We start from the raw sequence: 24,776 nt of genomic DNA, 5'->3' as shown, positions 1-24,776 counted from the left end.
AAGTAATATGCACCAAGTTTCTGCTACCAGAATGTAACTGGTTTCTTCACCAATTAATAAGAGTAATTAATGGAGATCCTGGCACATAGCAGATACCTAATTAATGTGTGATGAATAAACAAATGAAGTATATGGATGCAATAAAGAGTACTTTCTTAATTATTATTTGGGCATCACAAATTAGAATTTTCCAATGCTTACTCATTTCTGTGAGTTACAAAATTACGAACAGGGAACTACTATAAAATGTTAAATTTTATAACATTTCAAAACCTTTGACACAGATTGAATTATCAGAATTATTAGAGCCTAAATATTCTCAGATCAGTGTTTCCCAGGGATGGACTCAATTTGCCATAGACTTTAAACTGAAATCTTCAGCCCTGAACTACTACAGTTTACCAATAATCATATATGATCATGAACACAAAGCAACATAAATTCTTCAAACGTCACTATACAAAATAAACTCCCCTTCTCTATGGGGAAAGTTTCCCCTCAACAGAAACCACATGCTAGTATAGCTGTCCAAGATTTTAGGCAAGGATGCATTCTTATTAGTATTTAAACTGGTCTTTTGCAAGTATTTTCCCTTTCCTCAAACCTGGAATGGCAGGGGGAAAAACATTCGTTTTAAAAAATCAGAGATAATGCAGCAAATAGGAATCATATTTGTAGCAATAAGGCCTTCAAAATGATTTTAGCAATCCCAGATATCATATATGATGAGCACTAAACTATAAACTGCAATAGCCTATCTGATCAGCAGAGGCTGTGGCAGGAAGGAGGCAGCTGCAAATCCCTGCAGCAGGGGTCCAGTGGCTCCCTGCACTCTTGTCTGCATTTGGATTCTCCAGAAAGATCGATCCCAGAACACTTTGAGTACACTAGCCCAGCATACCAGGAAGCTGGGTGGGCTGGGCTATTGGAAGAGGTACAGGCCTTGGACAGGTCTTTGGATATGGTTATAATTCTGAGGGTTTCCAGCAGAGCACTGGATTCTGGAGTGCAGGATAAGAAGAATCCTAGCTATTTGTGTGTTATTTAACAAACTGTTACATGTACACACACACACACACATATATATGTACACATATATATACACACACACACATATATATACACATACACACACTATATACCAATGATGTGATTTAGTCAGAGAGATAACCATGTAAGTCCCTACGTACTGTGGGAAATTGCTTTTCTGATCCTGTACCACTCCACCACTCCCTTTCTTGTGTCAATGTAAAGAGATTCCTGAGCAGATTCCTGAGAGATTCCTGTTTCATTAGATAACAGATAAGACTCAAATTGAAACTTTTATCTAAACTCCTGATTTCCACATTACTTCTTCTTGCCCTCCCAGGCTAATAGAAACTCTCTTTGGAAGCAGATTGTACTATAATATTTACTATTTTGTAATAAAATAGTATTTTTATACTAATTCTACTACTGGGTATAAGATAGAATTTCTGTCTAATTTTTAATTTTACTGGAAAACACCTGTTCTACACACAGACACATAAAAGTCATTAGGCGACGACTGTTAAGTTGGAAGTTCTCCAAGCCTTTAAACAGGAAAACATGCCCTCAGACCAGGAATATCCCAGGACCCTGGATGTCTTCACATTGGCAGAATTTTCTGAAACGAGAAGAAAAAGCATCTGTCACTGTTTAATCTATGATAAAGTAGATGCTTAGAAGGTTTGGTTTCCTTACACATTTATAACTTATTGTATTCCCAGAACTCAGGCTTTTATCATACACTTTAGCAAGATACTTACTTTAAAATATTATTAAAAATGAACAGAAACAAATGATAGAAATATAAAAAAATACATGAAATATTACAAAACATTGCAAATTTTATACAGAATAATATCACTTTACTCATGATTCCTATGTATTGGTTGCATCACTTAACCAAACATAAAAATATGCCCATCCATTCCTTTTATGAAAAGAAATCTTCTTATTAGATCTTAGTAAACTTTTCTTCTAGTTTGTGTATGTAAATTCCTTTTTCTTTTCCAGAAAGAGGGCTTAATAATCTCCCAGGTTTTCGCACAATATCGGTTAAAAGAGATCAATATTACATTTCACAAGGGGATAGATCAGAATTACTCAGAAGCAAACTTATCTAAAAGAGATGTGTTATTGCCTCACATTATAAAATATGAGTTGGACAGTGTTGGCTGCTCCAGCAGTTTAGAGACAAGATGTCCAGAGTTATGTCAGAATCTCATACAAATATTTGTCCCTTTGACCTTGGACACAGTACTATTGTCACTAGACAACATTTCTTCATAAATAGGTGATTTCACAATTTGTTGAAAGATAACTGAAGTCTATTTCTTCTAGAAAAATTAGTAATTAACATAAAGGTTGCTTAAAAAATACCAGGATGGTACAGAATTCAATATTCTGTTAAGTGTTTGCTGTATGCATATATCTGTACATAGTGTGAACTAGGAGGGGACTATCACTCCAAAATGTGATGTTGTTCCATCCAGTTTTGTAGCCACCAGACAGATGTAGCTATTAAGTACTTAACTTGTGGCTAGTGACACATGTTGAAATAATAATATTTTGGATATATTATTTAAATAAATACATTATTAAGATTATTTTTACCTTTTGTAAATGTGATATTAGAAAATTTAATATTGCACATGGAACACACATTGTATTTCAAATAGATAGCACTCTGACAAGTATTAGCACACTCTTGCCCAGACACAGCAAAAAGTCCAAATAGATGAATGAGTACCCTAGGGTAAAACCACTGGAAAAATCAAACTTTTTCTGAATGTAGAAAAGCCAAATTTAACTCTAAATATCAAGAGTTTTTCTCCAGAATAATCAGAATCTATAACTGCATTTTTTTTCTTGGTGAGGTTGGGGGAGATCTGCTTTCTCTATCAGGGAATTCCCACAATACATTTCCTTAAGCTGGAAATTAGGTACAGCTATAATCCCTACATACAAAGAAGTCTTTTTCCTAAGATTTCTCTCTCTCTCTCTCTCTCAAAGTTCTTAGGTGATAAATTGGGTCACGGGCAAAAGTCATAATTTATATATATATATATATATATATATATATATATATGAAGCAGGTTTTTTACGTATGTATACATGTGCCATGTTGGTGCTGCACTCATTAACTCACCATTTACATTAGGCATATCTCCTAATGCTGTCCCTCCTCCCTCCCCCCACCCCATGACAGGCCCCAATGTGTGATGCTCCCCTTCCTGTGTCCAAGTGATCTCATTGTTCAATTCTCACCTATGAGTGAGAGCATGCGGTATTTGGATTTTTGTCCTTGTGATAGCTTACGGAGAATGAGGTTTCTAGCTGCATCCATGTCCCTACAAAGGACATGAACTCATCCTTTTTTATGATTGCACAGTATTCTGTCGTGTATATGTGCCACAGTTTTTTTTAATCCAGTCTATCATTGATGGACATTTGGCTTGGTTACAAGTCTTTGCTATTGTGAATGGTGGCACAATAAACATATGTATACATGTGTCTTTATAATAGCATGATTTATAATCCTTTGGGTATATACCCAGTAATGGGAAGGCTGGGTCAAATAGTATTTCTAGTTCTAGATCCTTGAGGAATCGCCACACTGTCTTTCACAATGGTTGAACTAGTTTACAGTCCCACCAACAGTGTAAAAGTGTTCCTATTTCTCCACATCCTCTCCAGCACCTGTTGTTTCCTGACTTTTTAATGATTGCCATTCTAACTGGTGTGAGATGGTATCTCATTGTGGTTTTGATCTGCATTTCTCTGATGGCCAGTGATGATGAGCATTTTTTCATGTGTCTGTTGGCTGCATAAATGTCATCTTTTGAGAAGTGTCTGTTCATATCCTTCGCCCACTTTTTGATGGGGTTGTTTTTTTCTTGTAAATTTGTTTGAGCTTTTTGTAGGTTCTGGATATTAACCCTTTGTCAGATGAGTAGATTGCAAAAGTTCTCTCCCATTCTGTAGGTTGCCTGTTCACTCTGATGGTAGTTTCTTTTGCTGTGCAAAAGCTCTTTAGTTTAATTGGATCCCATTTGTCAATTTTGGCTTTTGTTGCCATTGTTTTTGGTGTTTTAGACATGAAGTCCTTGCCCATGCCTATGTCCTGAATGGTATTGCCTAGGTTTTCTTCTAGGGTTTCTATGGTATTAGGTCTAACATTTAAGTCTCTAATCCATCTTGAATTAATTTTTGTATAAGGTGTAAGGAAGGGATCCAGTTTCAGCTTTCTACATGTGGCTAGCCAATTTTCCCAGCACCATTTATTAAATAGGGAATTCTTTCTCCATTTCTTGTTTTTATCAGGGTTGTCAAAGATCAGATGGCTGTAGATGTGTGGTATTATTTCTGAGTGCTCTATTCTGTTCCATTGGTCTATATCTCTGTTTTGGTACCAGTACCATGTTGTTTTGGTTACTGTAGACTTGTAGTATAGTTTGAAGTCAGGTAGTGTGATGCCTCCAGCTTTGTTCTTTTGGCTTAGGATTGTCTTGGCAATGCAGGCTCTTTTTTGGTTTCCATATGAACTTGAAAGTATTTTTTTTCCAATTCTGTGAAGAAAGTCATTGGTAGCTTAATGTGGATGGCATTGAATCTATAAATTACCTTGGGCAGTATGGCCATTTTCATGATATTGATTCTTCCTATCATGATTCCATGAGCATGGAATGTTCTTCCATTTGTTTGTATCCTCTTTTATTTCATTGAGCAGTGGTTTGTAGTTCACCTTGAAGAGGTCCTTCACATCCCTTGTAAGTTGGATTCCTAGGTGTTTTATTCTGTTTGAAGCTATTGTGAGTGGGAGTTCACTCATGATTTGGCTCTCTGTCTGTTATTGGTGTATAAGAATGCTTATGATTTTTGCTGATTGATTTTGTATCCTGAGACTTTACTGAAGTTGCTTATCAGCTTAAGGAGATTTTGGGCTGAGACAATGGGGTTTTCTAAATATACGCTCATGTCATCTGCAAACAGGGACAATTTGAGTTCCTCATTTCCTAATTGAATACCCTTTATTTCTTTCTCCTGCCTGATTGCCCTGGCCAGAACTTCCAACACTATGTTGAATAGGAGTGGTAAGAGAGGGCATCCCTGTCTTGTGCCAGTTTTCAAAGGGAATGCTTCCAGTTTTTGCCCATTCAGTATGATATTGGCAGGGGGTTTGTAATAAATAGCTCTTATTATTTTGAGGTACGTTCCATCAATACCTAATTTATCGAGAGTTTTTACTTTGAAGGGCTATTGAATTTTGTCAAAGGCTTTTTCTGCATCTATTGAGATAATCATGTGGTTTTTGTCTTTGGTTCTGTTTATATGCTGGATTATGTTTATTGATTTGTGTTTGTTGAACCAGCCTTGCATCCAAGGGATGAAGCCCACTTGATCATGGTGGATAAACTTTTTGATATGCTGCTGGATTCGGTTTGCCAGTATTTTACTGAGGATTTTTGCATCAATGTTCATCAGGGATATTGGTCTAAAATTCTTTTTTGTTGTTGTTGTGTCTCTGCCAGGCTTTGGTATCAGGATGATGCTGGGCTCATAAAATGAGTTAGGGAGGATTCCCTCTTTTTCTCTTGATTGGAATAGTTTCAGATGGAATGGTACCAACTCCTCCTTTGTACTTCTGGTAGAATTCAGCTGTGCATCTGTCTGGTCCTGGACTTTTTTTGGTTGGTAGGCTGTTAATTATTGCCTCAATTTCAGAGCCTGTCATTGGTCTATTCAGGGATTCGCCTTCTTCCTGGTTTAGTCTTGGGAGAGTGTATGTGTCCAGGAATTTATCCATTTCTTCTAGATTTTCTAGCTTATTTGCGTAGAGGTGTTTATAGCATTCTCTGATGGTAGTTTGTATTTCTGTGGGATAGGTGGTGATATCCCCTTTATCATTTTTTATTGCATCTATTTGATTCTTCTCTCTTTTCTTCTTTATTAGTCTTGCTAGCAATCTATCAATTTTGTTGATCTTTTCAAAAAAACAGTTCCTAGATTCATTGATTTTTTGAAGGGTATTTTTGTGTTTCTATCTCCTTCAGTTCTGTTCTGATCTTCGTCATTTCTTGCCTTCTGCTAGCTTTTGAATGTGTTTGCTCTTGCATCTCTAGTTCTTCTAATTGTGATGTTAGGGTGTCAATTTTAGATCTTAATTTATATTTTGTGATATCCCACAGCACTTCTGCAAATCGAGGCTGGACCACCTGAGTCAGCAGAATCTACAAATACTCTCATACTTTGTCCTCATGAAGAATTCCTGAGACGGTGTAAAGAAAACCATGATGAGGTGCCGTGCTCTCTGCATGAAATGGGGAAAAAGAGAGAAATAATTGCTTTCATTAAATGCACATTTTTAAAAATGGGGTCTTGCTCTGTTGCCCAGCCTGGAGTGCCATGGTGTGATCATAGCTGACTGCTGTCTTGAACACATTGGCTCAAGAGTTTCTCCAGCCTCAGCCTCCCAAGTAATTAGGACTACAGATGCACACTACCATGCCAGGCTGATTTTTTTTTTTTTTTGTAGAGATATAGTCTCACTATGTCACCCAGTCTGTTCTCCAAATCCTGTCTTCATGAGCCTTGACCTCCCAAAGTGCTGGGATTACAGGCTGGAGCCACAGTACCAGCCATAAATGCAGAAATACATAAAGCAGTAAATGATGAGGGGATGGTGACAGTGGTGACCTTTATGATAGATGCTTTCAGCAGGCAAGGATTCATATGGCTTCAAACAGATACCAATGCTCTTTCAACCCATGATAAAATGTAGCTTCCTCATTTTTATCATTTATTGATTTTTGTATCTATTTGGGATTTACTACCATTTCAGATATAGCCACAAAATAAAAATGTTTATAAGATAACATGACTGAATAGTAATTGTTTGTACTCTAGTTGAAAAGCCTAGACATAAAATATGTTTGAAAAGTATAATTAAATCTTGAAAATCGTTGTAAGTTTATGTTTTTAAAATAGTACCAAATATTAGTCATGATACAGAAGGCAAAGAATATTTGCTATATTCATTTTTACTGGAGCCAATGACAACGTTTCTTGGTTTATATGAAATTTGATTTGAACCTGAATATAAGAAATGTTTGAGTAGGTGGAGGAGAAAAAGGAGAAGGAAGGGGGTAGGAATTATTCAGTTTCCTCAAGATTCTTGAGTGATCATTCCAGATATGTCCCGATTCTTGCTCTGGGCTCTAGAGAGAGGAAAGTTAAATAATAATTCCAGATATGTCCTGGTTCTTGGTCTGGGCTCTTGAGAGAGAGGGGAAGGCAGTGTCTTCTGATAGAGTTTAGAGAAGGGGGCAGCTGCATGAAAAAAGCAAAATAATGAGACATATGGAGGTTGAAAAGAGACTCAGGTAATCAAAGCCGCTTAATCTCCATCTCCTGCAGATCTATCCAATAAAAAAGAGAGAGGACCTGGCTCTCAGGCAAACGCCTGGCTCTCATCATATGCAATACAAAGTTTGATCATCTGCCACCAAGGATTGGGGCTCACTTTGACATCCTGGGGATGAAAGAGCTGCTTCAGGGCCTGGGCTACAATGTGGTTGACAAAAAGAATCTCACAGCCAGGGTAAGAACCCCTAAGCCATCTCACACTCACCCATAGGCAACATATATTCTTCTAATAATTAGTTAGCTTTATAGAAGTTCAACAAGGTTTAACAACCTCTGGGTTCATGTGTGTATGTGCACGTGCATACATGCGCACATGCACTAGCAAATTGAACTTTTGAATACATAAATCTGTGTCTCTTCTGAGCCTCAAATACCCCCAACTCCATAAAACTAGACAAAATATGATTGGTATGTATTTTCACAATTATTATTGAGTTCCAGTAAGATCAGGTGATTGGAATGTAGCCCCAAGATTTCACAGAAAATCACAGAGTAATGCGTTTTTGGCATGAGTGCACTTTTTTTTCTTTTTGAGATGGAGTCTTACTCTGTCACCCAGACTGGAGTGCAGCAGCATGATCTTGACTCACTGCAACATCCACCTTCCAGGTTCAAGCAATTCTCCTGCCTCAGCCTTCCGAGTAGCTGGGACTACAGGCGCGTGCCACCACGCCCAGCTAATTTTCTGTATTTTTAACAGAGATTAAAATAAAATAAAAAACGGGGTTTCACCGTGTTAGCCAAGATGGTCTCAATCTCCTGACCTCGTGATCTACCCACCTCGATCTCCCAAAGTGTTGGGATTACAGGCGTGAGTCACCACACACGGCACAGGAGTGCACTCTTAAAACAAATATTAAATCCAAACTTTGGGGCCAAGAGCTTTTCCTGACGCTGTGGATAAGTCTGTAAATGATACAAGAAGCTTCAAATTTACAAGGATCTAGGTTAGAGTGGAGGTAAAATCTCACAATATAAGCAAAACCAGAGCAATTTCAGAGAATGAGTGTGTGTGTATGTCTGTATAAGAATGAGAAGAGAATCCAAAATAAGCAAAAAGAAAACAAAAAGGAAACATGAGAGGGAATGTCGGATGGGGTGTGACGTTTTTGGGTTGGTCCTGAAAAGCCTCTGTGGGGAGAGAACACAGGAGTTGGACTGAACTACCAAAAGGAATGAGATGGCTCTAGGAAGATGTGAATGCAGTGCCTTCCAAGTAGGGGGAGCCACCTGTGAAAGAGCTGAGCTGAAAATGAAACTGGCACATATGAGGCACAAGAGAAGACCAGTATGACTAGAGATTGAAGCAGAACAGACAATGTAAGGGTGAGAATGGTCAGGCAATAAGATTGATTTTATTCTAAGCAACGTACATTGGATTTTACAAGGACAGTGGTGTGATGCATTTATAACACATGACTCTTGTTAGGAAAGGAGAGACAAGATTGAGATTTAAAAAAAGTAATATAAGTAACATATAAAAATATACAGTATATTAAGAAGACAGTGCATGGTGCGTCAGAAAAAGTAGGAACCCACAGCCCTGCTACGAAGGAAAAAAAAAAAGCAAAAAAACAAAACCATAAAACAGCTGTCATGACTGAGTAAGCAATATGTGAAGCACCATGACCCGGATGTCACATATGTTTCTTGTTTCACTCATGGTAAATCTAGGACGTCCTATTCATTGTGATGCTTCTCTGACTGAAGTTAGACATTGCTCTTTTACAGGATATGGAGTCAGCGCTGAGGGCATTTGCTGCCCGACCAGAGCACAAGTCCTCCGACAGCACGTTCCTGGTGCTCATGTCTCATGGCATCCTGGAGGGAATCTGCGGAACTGCACATGATGAGAAATACCCAGATGTGCTGCTTTATGACACCATCTTCCAGATATTCAATAACCGAAACTGCCTCAGTCTAAAGGACAAACCCAAGGTCATCATTGTCCAGGCCTGCAGAGGCAGTGAGTGCTGGGACTGAACATCTAACAGTTACGAAGGTGTATGCAGAGGATTGTGATGTTTGGTTTATATTTAGGGGAAACAGTCTTAGACCCCATCCAGTGCAAATAAAGTACAATGAATTCTACAGAAACTCTACCTAAGCGTCTGGTAGAATGAGAAATTGTCTCATCAGCGGAGAAATTTCTGTACAATTTTATCCACAGTAAGCGGTGAAGGAGATCATCAGAATCCCTAAATCAAAGTGAAACAGAAATACTGAAACTTTGGAATGGAATCATTTTCATGATAGCTTGCTTTGTAAATGTTTTACAGACATTTTGACATTATGTGGTTTCTGAAGAATTTGCACTTGAAACTGAAGTTATCATGTGAGACACGCACCCTATTTATTCATAATTGTTGAAAGGAAAATGAGTAGGGAGTTAAGGAAACTTGAGGGGTTTAAGTCAATCTTCTCTCTCTCTCTTTTTATTCCTGACTTCCAATTGCCTCATGACTATTGGTATGTATGTTTTGTTTTTTAAGAAAGCAGCAATAACTTAACTGAAAACTAGTAATGACATGATAAATTCACTGTTAATTGACACTTTGTTGAATGACACTAGAGATGAAGCAGAGAGTGTGTGTGTGTGTGTTTGCATGTGTGTAGTTCTGTATATATGTATTAAATTAGTTAGAACACTGAAAAATAACAAGGTGGGCAATTGTGATAGCCACGAAGGGAGGCACAGCAGTGTATAAAAAGTTGATGTCCCTTGAACCAACCCAAATGCCCATCAATGATAGACTGGATATAGAAAATGTGGTACATATATCCCATGGAATACAGTGTAGTCATAAAAAGGAATGAGATCGTGTCCTTTGTAGGAGCATGAATGAAGCTGGAAGCCATCATCCTCAGCAAATTAATGCAGGAACAGAAAACCAAACACCGCATGTTCTCACTTATAAGTGAGGGTTGAACAGTGAGAATACATGGATACAGGGAAGGGGGCATCACACACCGGGGCCTGTCAAGAGGTCAGGGGGAAGGGGTAGGAGAGCCTTAAGGCAAATACTTAATGCACGTGGGCTTAAAACCTATATGATAGTTGATAGGTGCAGCAAACCACAATGGTACACGTATAACTATGTAACAAACCTACACATTCTGCATTTCTATTCTGGAACTTAACGTAACATAAAAGACAAAAAAAAGAAAAGAAAAGAAAAGAAAGTTGATGTCTCTTTGATGTCTCTACAGAAAGACGTGGGGAACACTGGGTCAGAGACTCTCTGGCATCCTCGGCAGTCATCTCTTCACAGTCACCTGAGAACCTGGAGGAAGATTCTGTTTGCAGAGTCCACGTGGAGAAGGACTTCATTGCTTTCTGTTCTTCAACACCACGTATGTGTCTTTTAGCAACAGTAAAAAATGTGGGGGTTCTGAGGACACCTTTCAATGATCCTATGAAATCAAGATAGGCCCTAGGCAACAATGAGTTGAGAGAATGGTGTGTGCTCTCTATATATTTTGCATGATCTTATGTGTGCTGTGAGAACAGATTCCTTCCCCCTCCCACACACACATTTTAAGAAATTGTAGTTTTATTATAAGTGTTACACTTTACAGTCAAAGGTATGTCAAATATTATAAAGCAATACAATACAAGTAACCGCATTCACCACACACCATGTAAACATAAATGATGGATTCTGTTTTTTTTTTTATCAAATCCATTTAACATTTTGAATATAAGTTTCATGGATCCCAGTACTGGCTGTCTTTCTAAATGAGCAACTTCAAGCCCTCTTCTACATACATTCCACTTGATCCTACAAAGAGCAATGTTTTTGAATGTCCAGATAAAAATGTGAATGCCCTTTAAAAAAAGTAGGAAATGTTAGGGTGGGGCTAATTGTGTCTAATCACAGGAAACAGTGGTTTGCATTTCACCTCCAGGTAATCATCCTAAAGGTCTTTACATTTTACTCTTTCCAAGTTGTAAATTTTTAAGTCTTGTTTTTAAGCCACTTTATGGAGGCATAACTGACATACAAAAACTGTACATATTTAATGTATGCAACTTAATAAGTTTGGAGATTAGTACACACCCCTCAAATCATCACCCAAATCTATGCTGTAAATGTCTCTGTCTCCTCCAAAAGATTCCTCCAGCTCTCTATTTTTTGTTATCATCATTCTGCAAGGGTGTGATAAGGATAACTTATATAAGATTTACTCTTTTTACAAATTTTTAAGTGTATAAGACAGAATTTTTTACTATTGGCACCACATTATACAGTATTTTTCTATGATATTTTAATCTTCTGTAACTGAAACTTTGGATGTGTTCATCTATTTTGTTTATTGTATGGTAAAAGACATCATGGTGCAATCTGTAAACAATCTTGGAATCAGAAAGCAATTTTTTGTTGCTTCCTCACTGAATCTTTATTCATCCTTCTGGGCTTCTATTCTTTCCTTTGTAAAGTGGAACAATTCCAGTTATTTCTCAAGACCCGTTTTCTAAGCAAAGTGAATGAACATAATGTCCATAATAGAAAGTCAGTTCCAAGAATCAAAATACAATCACTATGCAATCTCTTGTAATGTTTACAAGCTGTCTTTTTTGTTCAACCTTTGCCAGCTTTACTGTTTCCTCTGTGTGAAACCTAAGTAAATGTTAAGTTATAAGGGATTTCCATAAATCTATCAGGTAAATTCCCAAGCTATACAAAAACAAAAATATAAACAAAAACATAGTGAAAGTCGTAGCCCAAGGTATATCAGTCTGTATCATCATAGATAACGTGTCCTGGAGAGACCGCACAAGGGGCTCCATCTTCATCACGGAACTTATCACATGCTTCCAGAAATATTCTTGGTGCTACCACCTAATGAAAATATTTCAGAAGGTAAGCTTCCATTTCCTTTTCTAGTCATTTATTTATTTGCTCAGAAAGAATTTATCATTATTCACTAATCGAATGAAAATGACACACTTCTTCAGGCAAGCAAAAGTAGAACGGCACCTGATTTCTGTCATTCAAGTGTTTAAAATCTGGTTTAGAGAAAGAAATTGTCAATATATCCCAGAAGAAGAGCAAAGTAAAACAAAATAATATCAGCTATAAGCTTCATGTTTTGAGTTATAAGTTATTAAAATTCAGAGAATATAAAATATTTTGAAATAATTTTGATTAATTTACTAAATGAATAAAAACTGGATGGAGGTGATGGACTTCATCCTGATAACAAAGGGGTAAATGAGGTTTGCATGGCTTAAGACTACCTAGGACTCACACTTTTGTGAGAGATATGGATACTGGAAATATGGGCTGACAAAAAAATGTGTAATTACACATTGTGGTAGAATTCATAAAGGCATGTAAGAGGGAATAAAAAAGAAATCACTCTTTCCATGGAAAAGGGCAGAAGGGAAGGTTTACTATTCCTTGCCCAACCTGGGACATTCCTTATTCCCCGTCCTTCCTACTTTATTTTCTCCACAGTTCTTACCTCCTCCCACTAAGCATATATTAATAGTTTATTTATGTGTCTGTTTTTTACCTGTATTTACTCACTGACATGCAAACTTCAGGAAGGCGGGGATTTGCTCAGCACCTCAATATGCCTGACATATAGCAGACATTCAGTTAATATATACTGAATAAATAGATGCATAAATGAATAGATAAATGTTCCTTCTCTTTTTAAGGGAAAATAGGATTGGTATCAACACAGGAAAGTGGTTGTTTCTAAATTAAAAACTGTAGAAAACAGTAAAACTCTTGTGGGAAGAAGAATATATACCACTGGCGTTTAAAGAAGATTGTACCATAAATTGATACAGGGTTTCTGTGGATAGAGAACTGGGAAGTTAAGTCCTTTTGGATGATTAGGAATTAGACATTGTACTTTTGAGGGTATTCCTGGAAAAAGACTAGAAATATTGGATTTACGGTAAGCAGGATCTCATTGATCAGTCCTTGCATAAGATTTCAGAGGTTGCCTTGGTGGTGTCGGCATGAAAGTTGTTCAGTGTTCAGGCCTTAAAGCAAGATTCTGGGATTTAATTCTCCTTAAATTGAAGAATCAGCCTTGGTGAGGGTTGAAAGTATTAAGTCTTCCATATCCAGTTCTCATGAGCATATCTCAAGGGATATTTAATAGATTTCCACATCTGTAGGTCAAAAATGGAAAATAGAGAAAATGGAGGTTGAAAAGCCTTGCCTAGGCATGCAGTGTTTATTTTGATGTAAAGTGTACAGTCTGACATGGGGTGTCAATTCTAAGAGGTAGGGTAGCAGTGTTAAGGAGTTGGAATATCCATGGGCTTGGTCCTATCAACCCTGGACGCTGTCTTCATTCCAGGTATTTCCTGGTTCATGGTGCAAGGCGCTTTCTGAGAATCCAAAATCCCTCATGTCTCATCTACTGTTTTTTCTGTTAGGTACAGAAATCATTTGAAATTCCAAAGGCTAAAGCCCAGATGCCCACCATAGAACGAGTATCCTTGACAAGAGATTTCTACCTCTTTCCTGGCAATTGAAAATGTAAGTATTGAGAGTTGTTGGAGGGTGAAATAAATGAAAGAGCTATATGGGTGGTGAAGTTCAATGACCAATGACAGCTGACTACTTGTATGGTCAAGTTAGAGTTCTTTATTGATGCAGTCTGGTGAGAATTTATGTGCTCTTTTTTATTCTACTTATATGCATTTAGTTTCCCCCAACTATATAATCAATCAAGGAGGTAAGGAAAATTGCAGCAAAATGTAATAGACAATGAAAGTCCTAGGTTAGTAATTATTAAAATAGTAATGTATAAATGTTACCATTATTGATTATATTCATCGAACTCTCATACACTCCCTCTCTTTGTCTCTCTCTCTGTTTCTCTCCCACCTACCACATTTAGTTACCAACATTGCATCAGACCTTGAACAAAACAGAGTAAACACAGGCGCTAACTATGGGGAAAGCAGGGCTTTGGTCCTCTGAGTGCATGTATCACATTACTGTTGTTGACTTTCTCCTTAGTTCAGCTAAAGATGGGGTCCTTGTCACACGACCACGAGAAATTAGAGTCACAGACAATCTGAAAAGTGAGGAGGGCAGGGTTTATTGTGTGAAAAGGAAAAAAAAAAGGGAAACGGACCCTTCACAGAGCCAGAATCCTGCTAGTGCCCTTTCTGCCTTGCAGTTTGAATACCAGATACCACCCAGGAAGAGGAGGGGCCAGGCTTCTCCCTGCTGCAAATGGCATGAACTTCCCAAGGCTCCACCCCAGTGCACGTTCTTCCCAGTGCACAGGCTGGTGGGAGGTTCTGCCAGGGACTGCTTTTTACTTGGCTCTCTCATTACTGACATTCAGCCACAGTTATTGGACAGTAGAAAATACATGCTCAACTGTAGGTATTTTATTCAGGAAACCTTCCTTGAAATAATGAAATTGGAATAAAGAATGGACAGAGTTGGAGAGTGAACCATGTGGTTCTTATGCAGGAGAGGTGTTCCAGCACAGAATACAAGGGCAAATGCCCTGAGGTAGATAAATGCTAAACATGTTTAAAAAGAACTACAATGAGACAGTGTGACCAAAAGAGAATACAAGTGAGGGAAATGACAGAGACAAATTAGGAGAAACAGTGAGGAGCCTCATCACATTGTGCTTGAACATCACATGGTAATTCTTTAAAAAAATATTATCTGAGTAGATAGGAAAACCTTCCAGTGCTTTGGAAAAGAGAAGTGACATAATTTAATTCAGGTTTTACAAAGATACTCCTAAGTACTTTTTGCTAAACAGTCACAGAGGTCACAGATGGAAGTCGAGGGAAATGGCAAAAGCATATGGCAGAAGATGGAAGAAGAATCGTAATGAGGGATGGGATGAAGGCAGTGAGGGATAACCATCTTGACCTTCTGTCCTTACTCTCTTCTGCAGGAAACCACAGGCAGCCCAGCCCTCCTCTGTCAACACCAAAGAGCACCTTTACCTGTATAGCTTGCATATTCAACATTTGGTGTTTTGATAAAAGTAAAGATGGTATCTTTTGGACTGAAAAATTGATAAGTAAAATATCATATATAGATACACTAAAATGTAATTTAGCATAGAAAAGAGGGAAGTTCTGACATATGCTAAAATATACAGGAACTTTGAGGACATTATGCTAGGTAAAATAAGCCATTCACACACACAAAAATACAATATGATCACACTTATATGAGGCACCTAGATTATCAGATTCACAGAGACAGAAAGTAGAATGGTGATTGCCAGGTGCTAGGGCAGGAGAAAATGAAGAGTCATTTAATGGTTATAAAGTTTCATATTTACAAGATAGAAAGAATTCTGGAGGTAGATGGGTGATTGTTGTGCAAAATTATGAATGTATTTAATACTATTTGGCTGTACACTTAAAATTGTTAAGCTTGTAATTTTGTTATGACGTTTTACTATGATAAAAATTGTGAAAATATAATGATACAATTGAAAGTGAGAAGGTATGAGAACAACATTAATCAACTTACATAGAGAAAATTTTAGCTACTGAGCAACATTGATGAAAGAAGAAATTATGGTTAAATATATTATTGTTTCACAATTAATAAAAGGTTTGAACATCATGACATCATCAAATATTAGGTAGAATAGACTAGATATGTGGCAATGTAAGTGAGCTGCATCTCATTTTTCATATGAGGCAGTCAATGGCATTGTTTATGTTCTATATATCAGGAAACACAGAGCTGTAAGGGTCATTATTGAAAATTCCAAATGTTACTGCCAAACAAAACAAAACAAAAATAATTGAAGGAAATTACATCTAGTATGTGGGACTGAAGGTGGGAAGAGTTGTACTGGGAAATATGATTTTTATTGTATTCTTTTCTGTACTACAGACTGTCTCATGAATGTATTACTTTGACAAAACATTTAAAATTATATTGAATTGACACTTTTAATAATTTATAGATGTCCAAAAATCAGATAGTATTGAATTTTAATGTGTTGGATTTTTAAAGGGTTTGTCATATGTTGTGAAGCAAAAATTAAACAAATGGAGCAAATTGTTGATAATATAATAATATGATACTGGTGCTATAAGGAAAAAAGGTATAGGTAAATATGTATCTGCCAGTTATTTATTTCTGGGTATCAAAACACCCACAACCTCAGTAGTTTAATGCAATAAGCATTTATTATTGTTCACAAGGTTACCAGTTAGCTAAGTAGTTCTTGACTCTGCTGAGATTATCCATGTGTCTGAGATCACCTGTGCATGGGGTAGGCATCTTTACTGAAGGACTGGGATCTCTCATATGTTTGGAACGCACGTGGATGGAAGCTGGTCTAGAATGACTTTGGCTGGGGCAATTAGCCTCTTTTCCACATGATGTGTCTTATCAGCTAGCAATCTAGCTCAGGCTCATCCTAATTTAGTTTCAGGTGTCCACGAGGAAGAAGAGCACCAGGCTTTGTAAAGCCTGAGTTGGGAACTGCACCAGATCCTTCTACTGCATTATGTTGGCCAAAACCAAATCATAAGACTAGTTCAGGGTTGAAGCAAAGGGCAAGGATACTAGGAAGCCAATGATTAAGGAAATCAATAGAATCAGTAATGTATTAAGTGTTTTACAAAAGCATAGAAAAAATTCAGAAAGATGCAAGCTAAACGTATAACTGTGGTTACCTTGTGTCAAATTAAAGAGTGTGGATAATCCTTTTCCACTTTACAAACTTTTCTGTTGTTTAATTTTAGTGGCAAACCTATATTTATTATTCAAAAATGATTTAAGTATCAGTCTTTTGTATATTTAATGAACAAAAATACCCAAGTGAGTGTGATAGATGAACAATACCCCAATAGACAAATGAACAGAACTGGAGAGAGAAGAAAAGAGATCACTTATGTGACTTTTTGAAATAGTGAACGGAGTATCACTGGCAGCCTTAAGTCAGACTCTGTCCCCTCACCTTCCAAATTTATACTTCCAGGGTTGTGTAGGCATCAGTGGAGTGAGAACTCCCAGCAATTTAGAGGCTAGTGGTGGTACAATGAAAAATAAGAGTTTAATTTGAATTATTAACAGTGTTAAAAATTGACAGGAAAACAGAACACAGAGACTTATGTTTGCGTGTAAGTGTGCATGCTTTCATTGTGATCGATTTGTTATATCCAAAAGAAAATTTTATAAGGGGGAGGAAAAATCATTGAGAGTTTTCTCAGTTGAGAGTGCAAAATGATAAGACAAATTTGGGAAAGAAAATTGTATGGTTGCACTGTAAAAGTTAAATTATGGTTTGAAAAGATTAGATGAACTGATGAAACGTGTAGGAGTAATTATTTGTCCTGGGGACAGTGTAAATTATTTTAGAATATTATTAAACAGGGCATTATATATAGTCAGATTTATAGTTAAGAAAGATGGCTTGCAGAATGGACAGCAGGTTGAATGGCATACAAGAAGTCAAAATTGCCTGTGTTACCATTCTTTGCCAAGATTCCTAAAACTAAGGTTGGATAGAATTAGAATTCATAACTAGGAATCAAAGTAAAAATGAATTGGGTTCAAATAATATTTGTACTTTTTTCTGTTAGTCTTTCATTTCCAAACGACTTCTCTTTCCCTCCATTCATGTATGTGGCTATCTTCCATTGGAGATAATAATAATCAGTAATGTCACCCAAAGAGAAAAGAATAATTTGACTCAAAAGGGGAACATTAGACTTAAAAATATATAAATATATAAACACTCTCTGCCTTGAAGGGCAGGCATTTTCTGAAATAAAGACAAGAATTTAGTGAAACTATTTTCCTTTACTCAGAAGAAGGATCCACCGCATTCCTTGTTTCCCTAACTTCCAGTGAAAGAGAAATAAATAGTGTTGACATATACTCACATTAGCAAGTATTTACACTTATTTTGAAAGTTTTAAAGACACGGTCCCTGTAATCTTTTGCCTTGTAGTCTTTTGATCCATAATCCCACCCCACCAGCATTTTTTAGTTGGAGACTATGTATAACAACAGAGAAAAGTATGAAATGCTTTTTAACTTTTAATTTTTGTGTTATTACAAATAATGAACGCATTTATGAGATATATGAGATATATTGATACAGGCATGCAGTGCACAATAATCACATCATGAAAAAGTAGGATATTTATACCCTCAAGCATTTATTCTTTGTGTTATAATCAAATTATCCCCTTTTAGTTATTTTTTAATGTGCAATTAAATTATTTTGACTGTAGTCACTTGCTGTACTCTCAATTACTAGGTCTTATGCATTCATTCATTCTAACTTTTTGTACCTATTAACCATTCCTACCTCCTACAACCCTCCACTACCTTTCCAGCTTCTGGTAATCAACTTTATACTCTATATACTTGTAAGTTAAATTGTTTTTATTTTTAGATTCCACAAATACATGAAAACATGCGAGGTTTGTCTTTCTCTGGCTGGCTTATTTTACTTAATGTAATGATTTCCCATTCCACCTGTGTTGTTGCAAATGACAGAATCTCAGTCTTTCTTATGGCTGAATAGTACTGCATTGTGTATATGTACCACATTTTATTTATCCATGAGTTTGTTGATGGACACTTACATTGCTTCCAAATCTTAGTTGATGTAAACAGCGCTGCAAAAAATATGGGAGTATGGATGTCTGTTCAATATGCTGATTTTCTTTTTTTTTGGCTACACACCCCAAAGTGGAATTGCTGGATTATATGGTAGCTTTATCTTTAATTTTTTTGAGGAGGCTCCAAACTGTTCTTCATAGTGGTTGCGCTAATTTATATTCTCAACAGTGTATGAATGTTTCCTTTTCTCCGCATCCTCACCAGCACTGGTTATTGCCTATCATTTGGATAAAAGTCATTTTAACTGGGGTGAGATGATGTCTCATTGGGAGTTTTGATTTGCATTTCTCTAATGATCAATGGTGCTGAACATCTTTTCATAAGCCTGTTTGTTATTTTTATGTTTTCTTTTGAGAAATATCTATCCAAATATTTTACACATTTTTAAATTAGATCAACAGTTTTTTTCCTATAGAGTTGTCTCAGCTCCTTATAAATTTTGGTTATGAATCCCTTTTAATTTGGAGAGTTTGCAAATATTTTCTCCCATTCTGTTGGTTGTCTTTCCCTTTGATTTTTTTCTTTAGTCCACATATGCTTTTTAATATGATGTGATTCTATTTGTCTATTTTTGCTTTTGTTGCTTGTGTTTGTGGGGTATTACTCAAAAAATTTTTGCCCACACCAATGTCCTAATAGTTTCCCTAATGTTTTATTTTAGTAGTTTCATAATTTGAGGTCTTAGATTTAAATCTTTCATCTGTTTTGATTTGGTTTTGGATGTGGCAAGAGATAAGGGTGTAGTTTCATTCTTCTGCAAATGGATATCCTGTTTTCCCAGCGCCATTTATTGCAATGGCTATCTTTTCCCCAGGGTCTTGACACCTTTGTCAAAAATGAGTTCACTATAGGTGTGTAAATTTGCTTCTGTGTTCTCTATTTTGTTCCATTGGTCTATGCATCTGTTTTTATGTCAGGACCATGCTGTTTTAATTACTATAGTTCTGTAGTATAATTTGAAATTATGTAATGTGATTCCTCTAGTTTTGTTCCATTTGCTCAGGATAGCTTTGGCTATTCTGGGTCTTTTGCAGTTCAATATAAACCTTAGAGTTATTTTTTCTATTTCTGGAAAGAATGTTGTTGGGCATTCTTTTTATTGGACAGAGATGGCATTTGGACAAAGATGGCATTCAGTCTGTAGGTTGCTTTGTGTAGTACGGATATTTTAACAATATTAGCTCTTTCCATTCATGAGCATGGAATATCATTTTATTTTTGTGTCTTCTTCAATTTCTTTCATCAGTGTATTATAGTTTTCATTGTAGAGATCTTTCCCTTGTTTGGTGAGGGTAAATCCTAGGCATTTATTTATGGCTGCTATAAATGGGATTACTGTTTAAATTTCTTTTTCAAATTGTTTAGTGTTTGCATGTAGAAATGTTACAGATTTTGTATATTGATTTTATATACTGAAACTTTACCAAATTTGTTTATCTGTTCCAATAGTTTTCTGGTTGAGTCTTTAGGATTTCCAAATAAGAAGAAAATATAATCTGCAAACAAAGATAATTTGACGTCTTTCTTTTTAATTTAAATGCCTTTTATTTTATTATCTGGTCTCATTTCTCTAGTTGGGACTTTAAGTGCTATGTTGAATAACAGCGGTGAAAGTGAGCATCTTTGTCATGTTCCAGATCTGAGAGGAGAAGCTATAAGTTTTTCTCCACTCAGTATGATATTAACTGTGGGTCTGTGATATATGGATTTTATTATGTTGTAGTATGTTCCTCCTGTACCCAGTTTCTTTAGGATTTTTATCATGAAAGTAAAATAAATTGTATCAAATGTTTTCTCAGCATCAATGGTAATAATCTGATGGATTTTGTCCTTCATCTTATTGATACAATGCATCACATTTATTGATTTGACTATATTGAATCACCTTTGCATTCCTGGGATAAATCTGCCTTGGTCATAATGAATGATTCTTTAATGTATTGTTGAATTTGGTGTGCTAGTATTTTGTTGAGTATTTTCGCATCAATATTCACCAGATATATTGGCTTTTTGTTTTCTTTTTCTTTTTAGATATGTCTTTGTCTGGTTTTGGTATCAGGGTAATACTGCTTCATATAATGAGTGTAGAAATATTCCCTCCTCCTCTATGTTTCTGAACAGTTGAGTAGGATTGATATAAGGTCTTCCTTAAATGTTTGGTAACATTCTTCAGTGAAACCAATAACTCACAAGATTTCCTTTGCTGGGGTACTTTTTATTACAGCTTCAATCTTGTTACTTGTCATTAACTTGTTCAGGTTTCGAATCTCTTTATGGTTCAATCTCAATTGACAGGTTGTATGTGTCTAGAAATTTATCCATTTCCTCTAGATTTTCTATTTACTGGTGTATAGTTACTCCTAGTAACCACCAAAGATCCTTTGAATTTCTGTATCATCAGTTGTAATTTATCTTCTGACTCTTGTATTTATTGGGGTCATCTCTCTTTTAGTGTTAATCCAGCTAAAGATTTGACATTGTTGTTTGTCTTTCCAAAACATCAACTTTCTATTTCATTGATTTTATTTTTTTCTTCTTCATTGATTTTTTTTTTTCTTCATTCCAAATTTATTTACGTCTGCTCTGATATTTAGCATTTCTTTTCTGTGAATTTTGAGTTTGGCTTACTCTTGCTGTTCTAGTTATTTAAGATGCATTGTTAGGTTATTCAGTTCAAGTTTTTCTTTCTTTTTTTTTTTTTTTTTTTGATGTAGGCACTTACAGAAATTCAAAGTACTTATAGCTCAGAATTTCCCCCTCAGTAATTCTTTTACTGTATCACATAGGTTTTAGTATGTTGTGTTTCTATTATCATTTGTTTCAAAAAAAATTTCCATTTCCTTTCTAATTTCTTTGTTGACCCACTGGTCTTTCAGAAACATATTGTTTAATTTCCATGTGTTTGTATAGTTTCCAAAATTCCTCTTGTTGTTGATTTCTAGTTTTATTTTATTGTGCTCAGAGGAGATGCTTGATAATTTATTTCAATTTTTTTGAAAACTTAAAATGTGTTTGGTTACCTAACATATGGTCTATTCTTGAAAATGATCCCTGGGCTTAGGAGAACAATATGTGTTCTGCAGCCATCAAATGAAGTGTCCTGTAGGTATACCAGTTGCTCTATAGTGCAGATGAAGTCTAATTTTTTGTTGTTGTGGAGTTTCTGTCTGAGAGATCTGTCAAATGCTGAAAATAGGGTGTTGAAGCCACCAGCTATTTTCGCATTGAAGTTTATCTCTGTATTTAGCTCCAATATGACTTACTTTATATATCCAGGTGCTACAGTGTTGTGTACATATATATTTACAATCATTATACTCCATTGCAAGGTTGACCTCTTTATCATTATATAATGACCTTCTTTGTGATTCCTTACAGTTTTTGTCTTGAAATCTATTTTGTCTGACGTAAGTGTAGTTCCTCCTCTTCCTTTTGGTTTCCACCGGTATGAAATATATTTGTTCATCTTTTTATTTTCAGTCTATGTGAAGTGTGTTTCTTGTAGGCAATAGATCATTGAGTCTTATATCTTCATATATTCAGCCACTTTATGTTTTTATGGTAAGGAATGTAGTCCAGTCACACTCAGCGTTATTCTTGATAAGTAAAGAATTACTCCTGCCATTTTTTAAATTTGTTATCTGCTTGTTTTATGGTCTTATCTTCCTTTTTTCCTTTCTTCTTGTACTACTTTTAGCAAAGTTGACCTTCTCTTGTAGTATGATTTAATTTTTTGCTTTTTATTTTTTGTGTATCCATTGTATGGATGCCATGAGGCCTGCAAATACTATCTTATAACTCATTATTTTAAACGGATAACAGCTTAATACTAATTGCATAAACAAACAACCATGGAAAAAGAAAACTAATAAAAAGTGTATACTCTACTTGCATCACCCCAATTTTTAACTTTTTGTTGTTTCTCTTGATGTCTTAGTGTACTGTCTACATCTTGAAAAGTAGTTGTAGTTATTATTTTTGACTGGTTTAGTCTTTTTATTCTAATTAATAGTTCCTGTAATCTTTTATCATGGTTCTTAACTTCTTCTCCTTGGGTTAGAACATAATCCTTTAGCTCTGCAAAGTTCGTTATTACCCACTTTCTGATGTCTACTTCTGTGAGTTCACCCATCTCAGCTTCAGTCCTGTTCTGTGCCCTTGCTGGAGAAGTGCTGAAATCACTTGAGGAGAAAAGGCATTCCAGCTTTCGCAATTTTCAGTGGTTTTGCATTGATTTTTCATCATCTCTGTGGATTTATCTACCTTTAATCTTTGAAGCTGTTGACCTTTGGGTGGGACTTTTGTAGGGTCTTTTTTGTTGATGTGTTATTGTTGCTTTCTGATTTTTGTTTTTCCTCTAACATTCAGGCCCCTCTTCTGCAGGTCTGCTGCAGTGTGCTGAGGTCCACTCCAGACACCGTTCACCTGGGTATCACCAATGGAGGCTGCAGAACAGCAAAGAGTGCTGCCTGCTCCTTCCTCTGGAAGCTTCTTCCCAGAGGGGCACTAACCTGATGCCAGTTGGAACTCTCCTGTATGAGGTGCCTGGTGACCCCTGTTGAAAGGTCTAACCCAGTCAGGAGTCCCGGGATCAGGAACCCACTTAAGAAAGCAGTCTGGCTATCCCTTAGCAGAGCTAGTGCACTGGGCTGGGGGAATCCCCCTTGTCTGGATCGCTGATACTCTTCAGAGCCAGCTGGCAGGAAGATTGAGTTGGCTGAACCTAAGACCACAGTAACCCCTATCCGCAGGTGCTCTGTCCGAGGGAAATGAGCGCTCTGTCTGTAAACTCCTGGCTGGAGTTTCTGGAATTCCTGCAAGGATTTCTTGCCGGGCGAGGAGGGATGGATCTCAGTCCCACGTAAAGAGGCAGTCTGGCCATGATCTGCCACAGTAACTGTGCTGCACTGTGAAGACTTTTGCCCAGTCCAATCTTACCAGCCTCCATAGCACTGGTAGGGGAAAACCGCTGACAAGAACTGCAGTAATGGCAGTCGCCCTCCCCTGTGGAACTCGGTCATCTTTGGCCTACTCCAGGCTGCTATGCTGGCTAGAGGGCATGCTAATCCAGTGGATCTAAGCTTGGAGGCTTCTGTGAGAGTGGATCTGCTGAGCGAGGCCATTTTGCTCCCTGGCTTCAGCCCCCTTTCCATGGGAGTGGATGGGACTCCTGCCTCACTAGAGTTCTGGGAGCTGCTGGACTATGTAAAAACTCCTGCAGCTCAGTCAATGCCTGCCCAAACAGCTGCCGACCAGAAGAGCAGCCGTGGGTCTGCCCAGTTTTGTGTTGAGACAGAAGGCCCTGATGGTGTACACTCACAAGGGGAACTCCTGAACCCTGGATTGCAAAATCCTGGAAAACACAGTAGCCCGGGAGGGCAACACAGTCCCTCACTATCTCCCTTGCCAGAGGGAAGGAGGTCCCTTTGTCCCATGTAGCTCCTGGGTGAACTGCCACTCCACCCTGCTTTTCTTTGCTTTCTGTGGGTTGCACCAACTGCCTAGATAGTCCCAGTGAGAGGACTTGGGTACCTCAGTTTAAAATGCAAACATCACTCGCGTTGTGTGTTTTTTCTCTGTGGGAGCTGCAGACTGGAGCTGTTTCTACTTGGCCATCCTCACTTTTTTCTTTCTCCTTTTACTAACTGTTCTTCTGGACATATCACCTTTGTAAAATCAAACATTAATTCTACTATGGCCTGAGCCTCCTTCTAC

At 37.0% G+C, this 24,776-nt stretch overlaps 1 protein-coding gene across 1 annotated transcript in view; it reads left to right on the top strand.

Moving 5' to 3' along the window:
* Positions 1-18,859, top strand: part of CASP5 (caspase 5) — a 74,530-nt gene extending 55,671 nt beyond the window's left edge. The window contains 8 exon segments of the mRNA XM_033205347.1: positions 6,213-6,322; positions 7,441-7,476; positions 7,478-7,624; positions 9,181-9,415; positions 10,660-10,803; positions 12,205-12,314; positions 13,853-13,955; positions 15,349-18,859. Of these exon segments, the coding sequence (XP_033061238.1) occupies positions 6,213-6,322; positions 7,441-7,476; positions 7,478-7,624; positions 9,181-9,415; positions 10,660-10,803; positions 12,205-12,314; positions 13,853-13,951 (881 nt within the window). The 3' untranslated portion in view covers positions 13,952-13,955; positions 15,349-18,859.
* The last annotated feature ends 5,917 nt before the right edge of the window (positions 18,860-24,776 follow it).

This window comes from Trachypithecus francoisi, unplaced genomic scaffold (genome assembly GCF_009764315.1).
Source record: "Trachypithecus francoisi isolate TF-2019V2 unplaced genomic scaffold, Tfra_2.0 Lachesis_group8, whole genome shotgun sequence".
Taxonomy (NCBI): domain Eukaryota; kingdom Metazoa; phylum Chordata; class Mammalia; order Primates; family Cercopithecidae; genus Trachypithecus; species Trachypithecus francoisi.
Note: the sequence above shows the minus strand (reverse complement) of the source record. Positions and strands in the feature narration are given on the sequence as shown.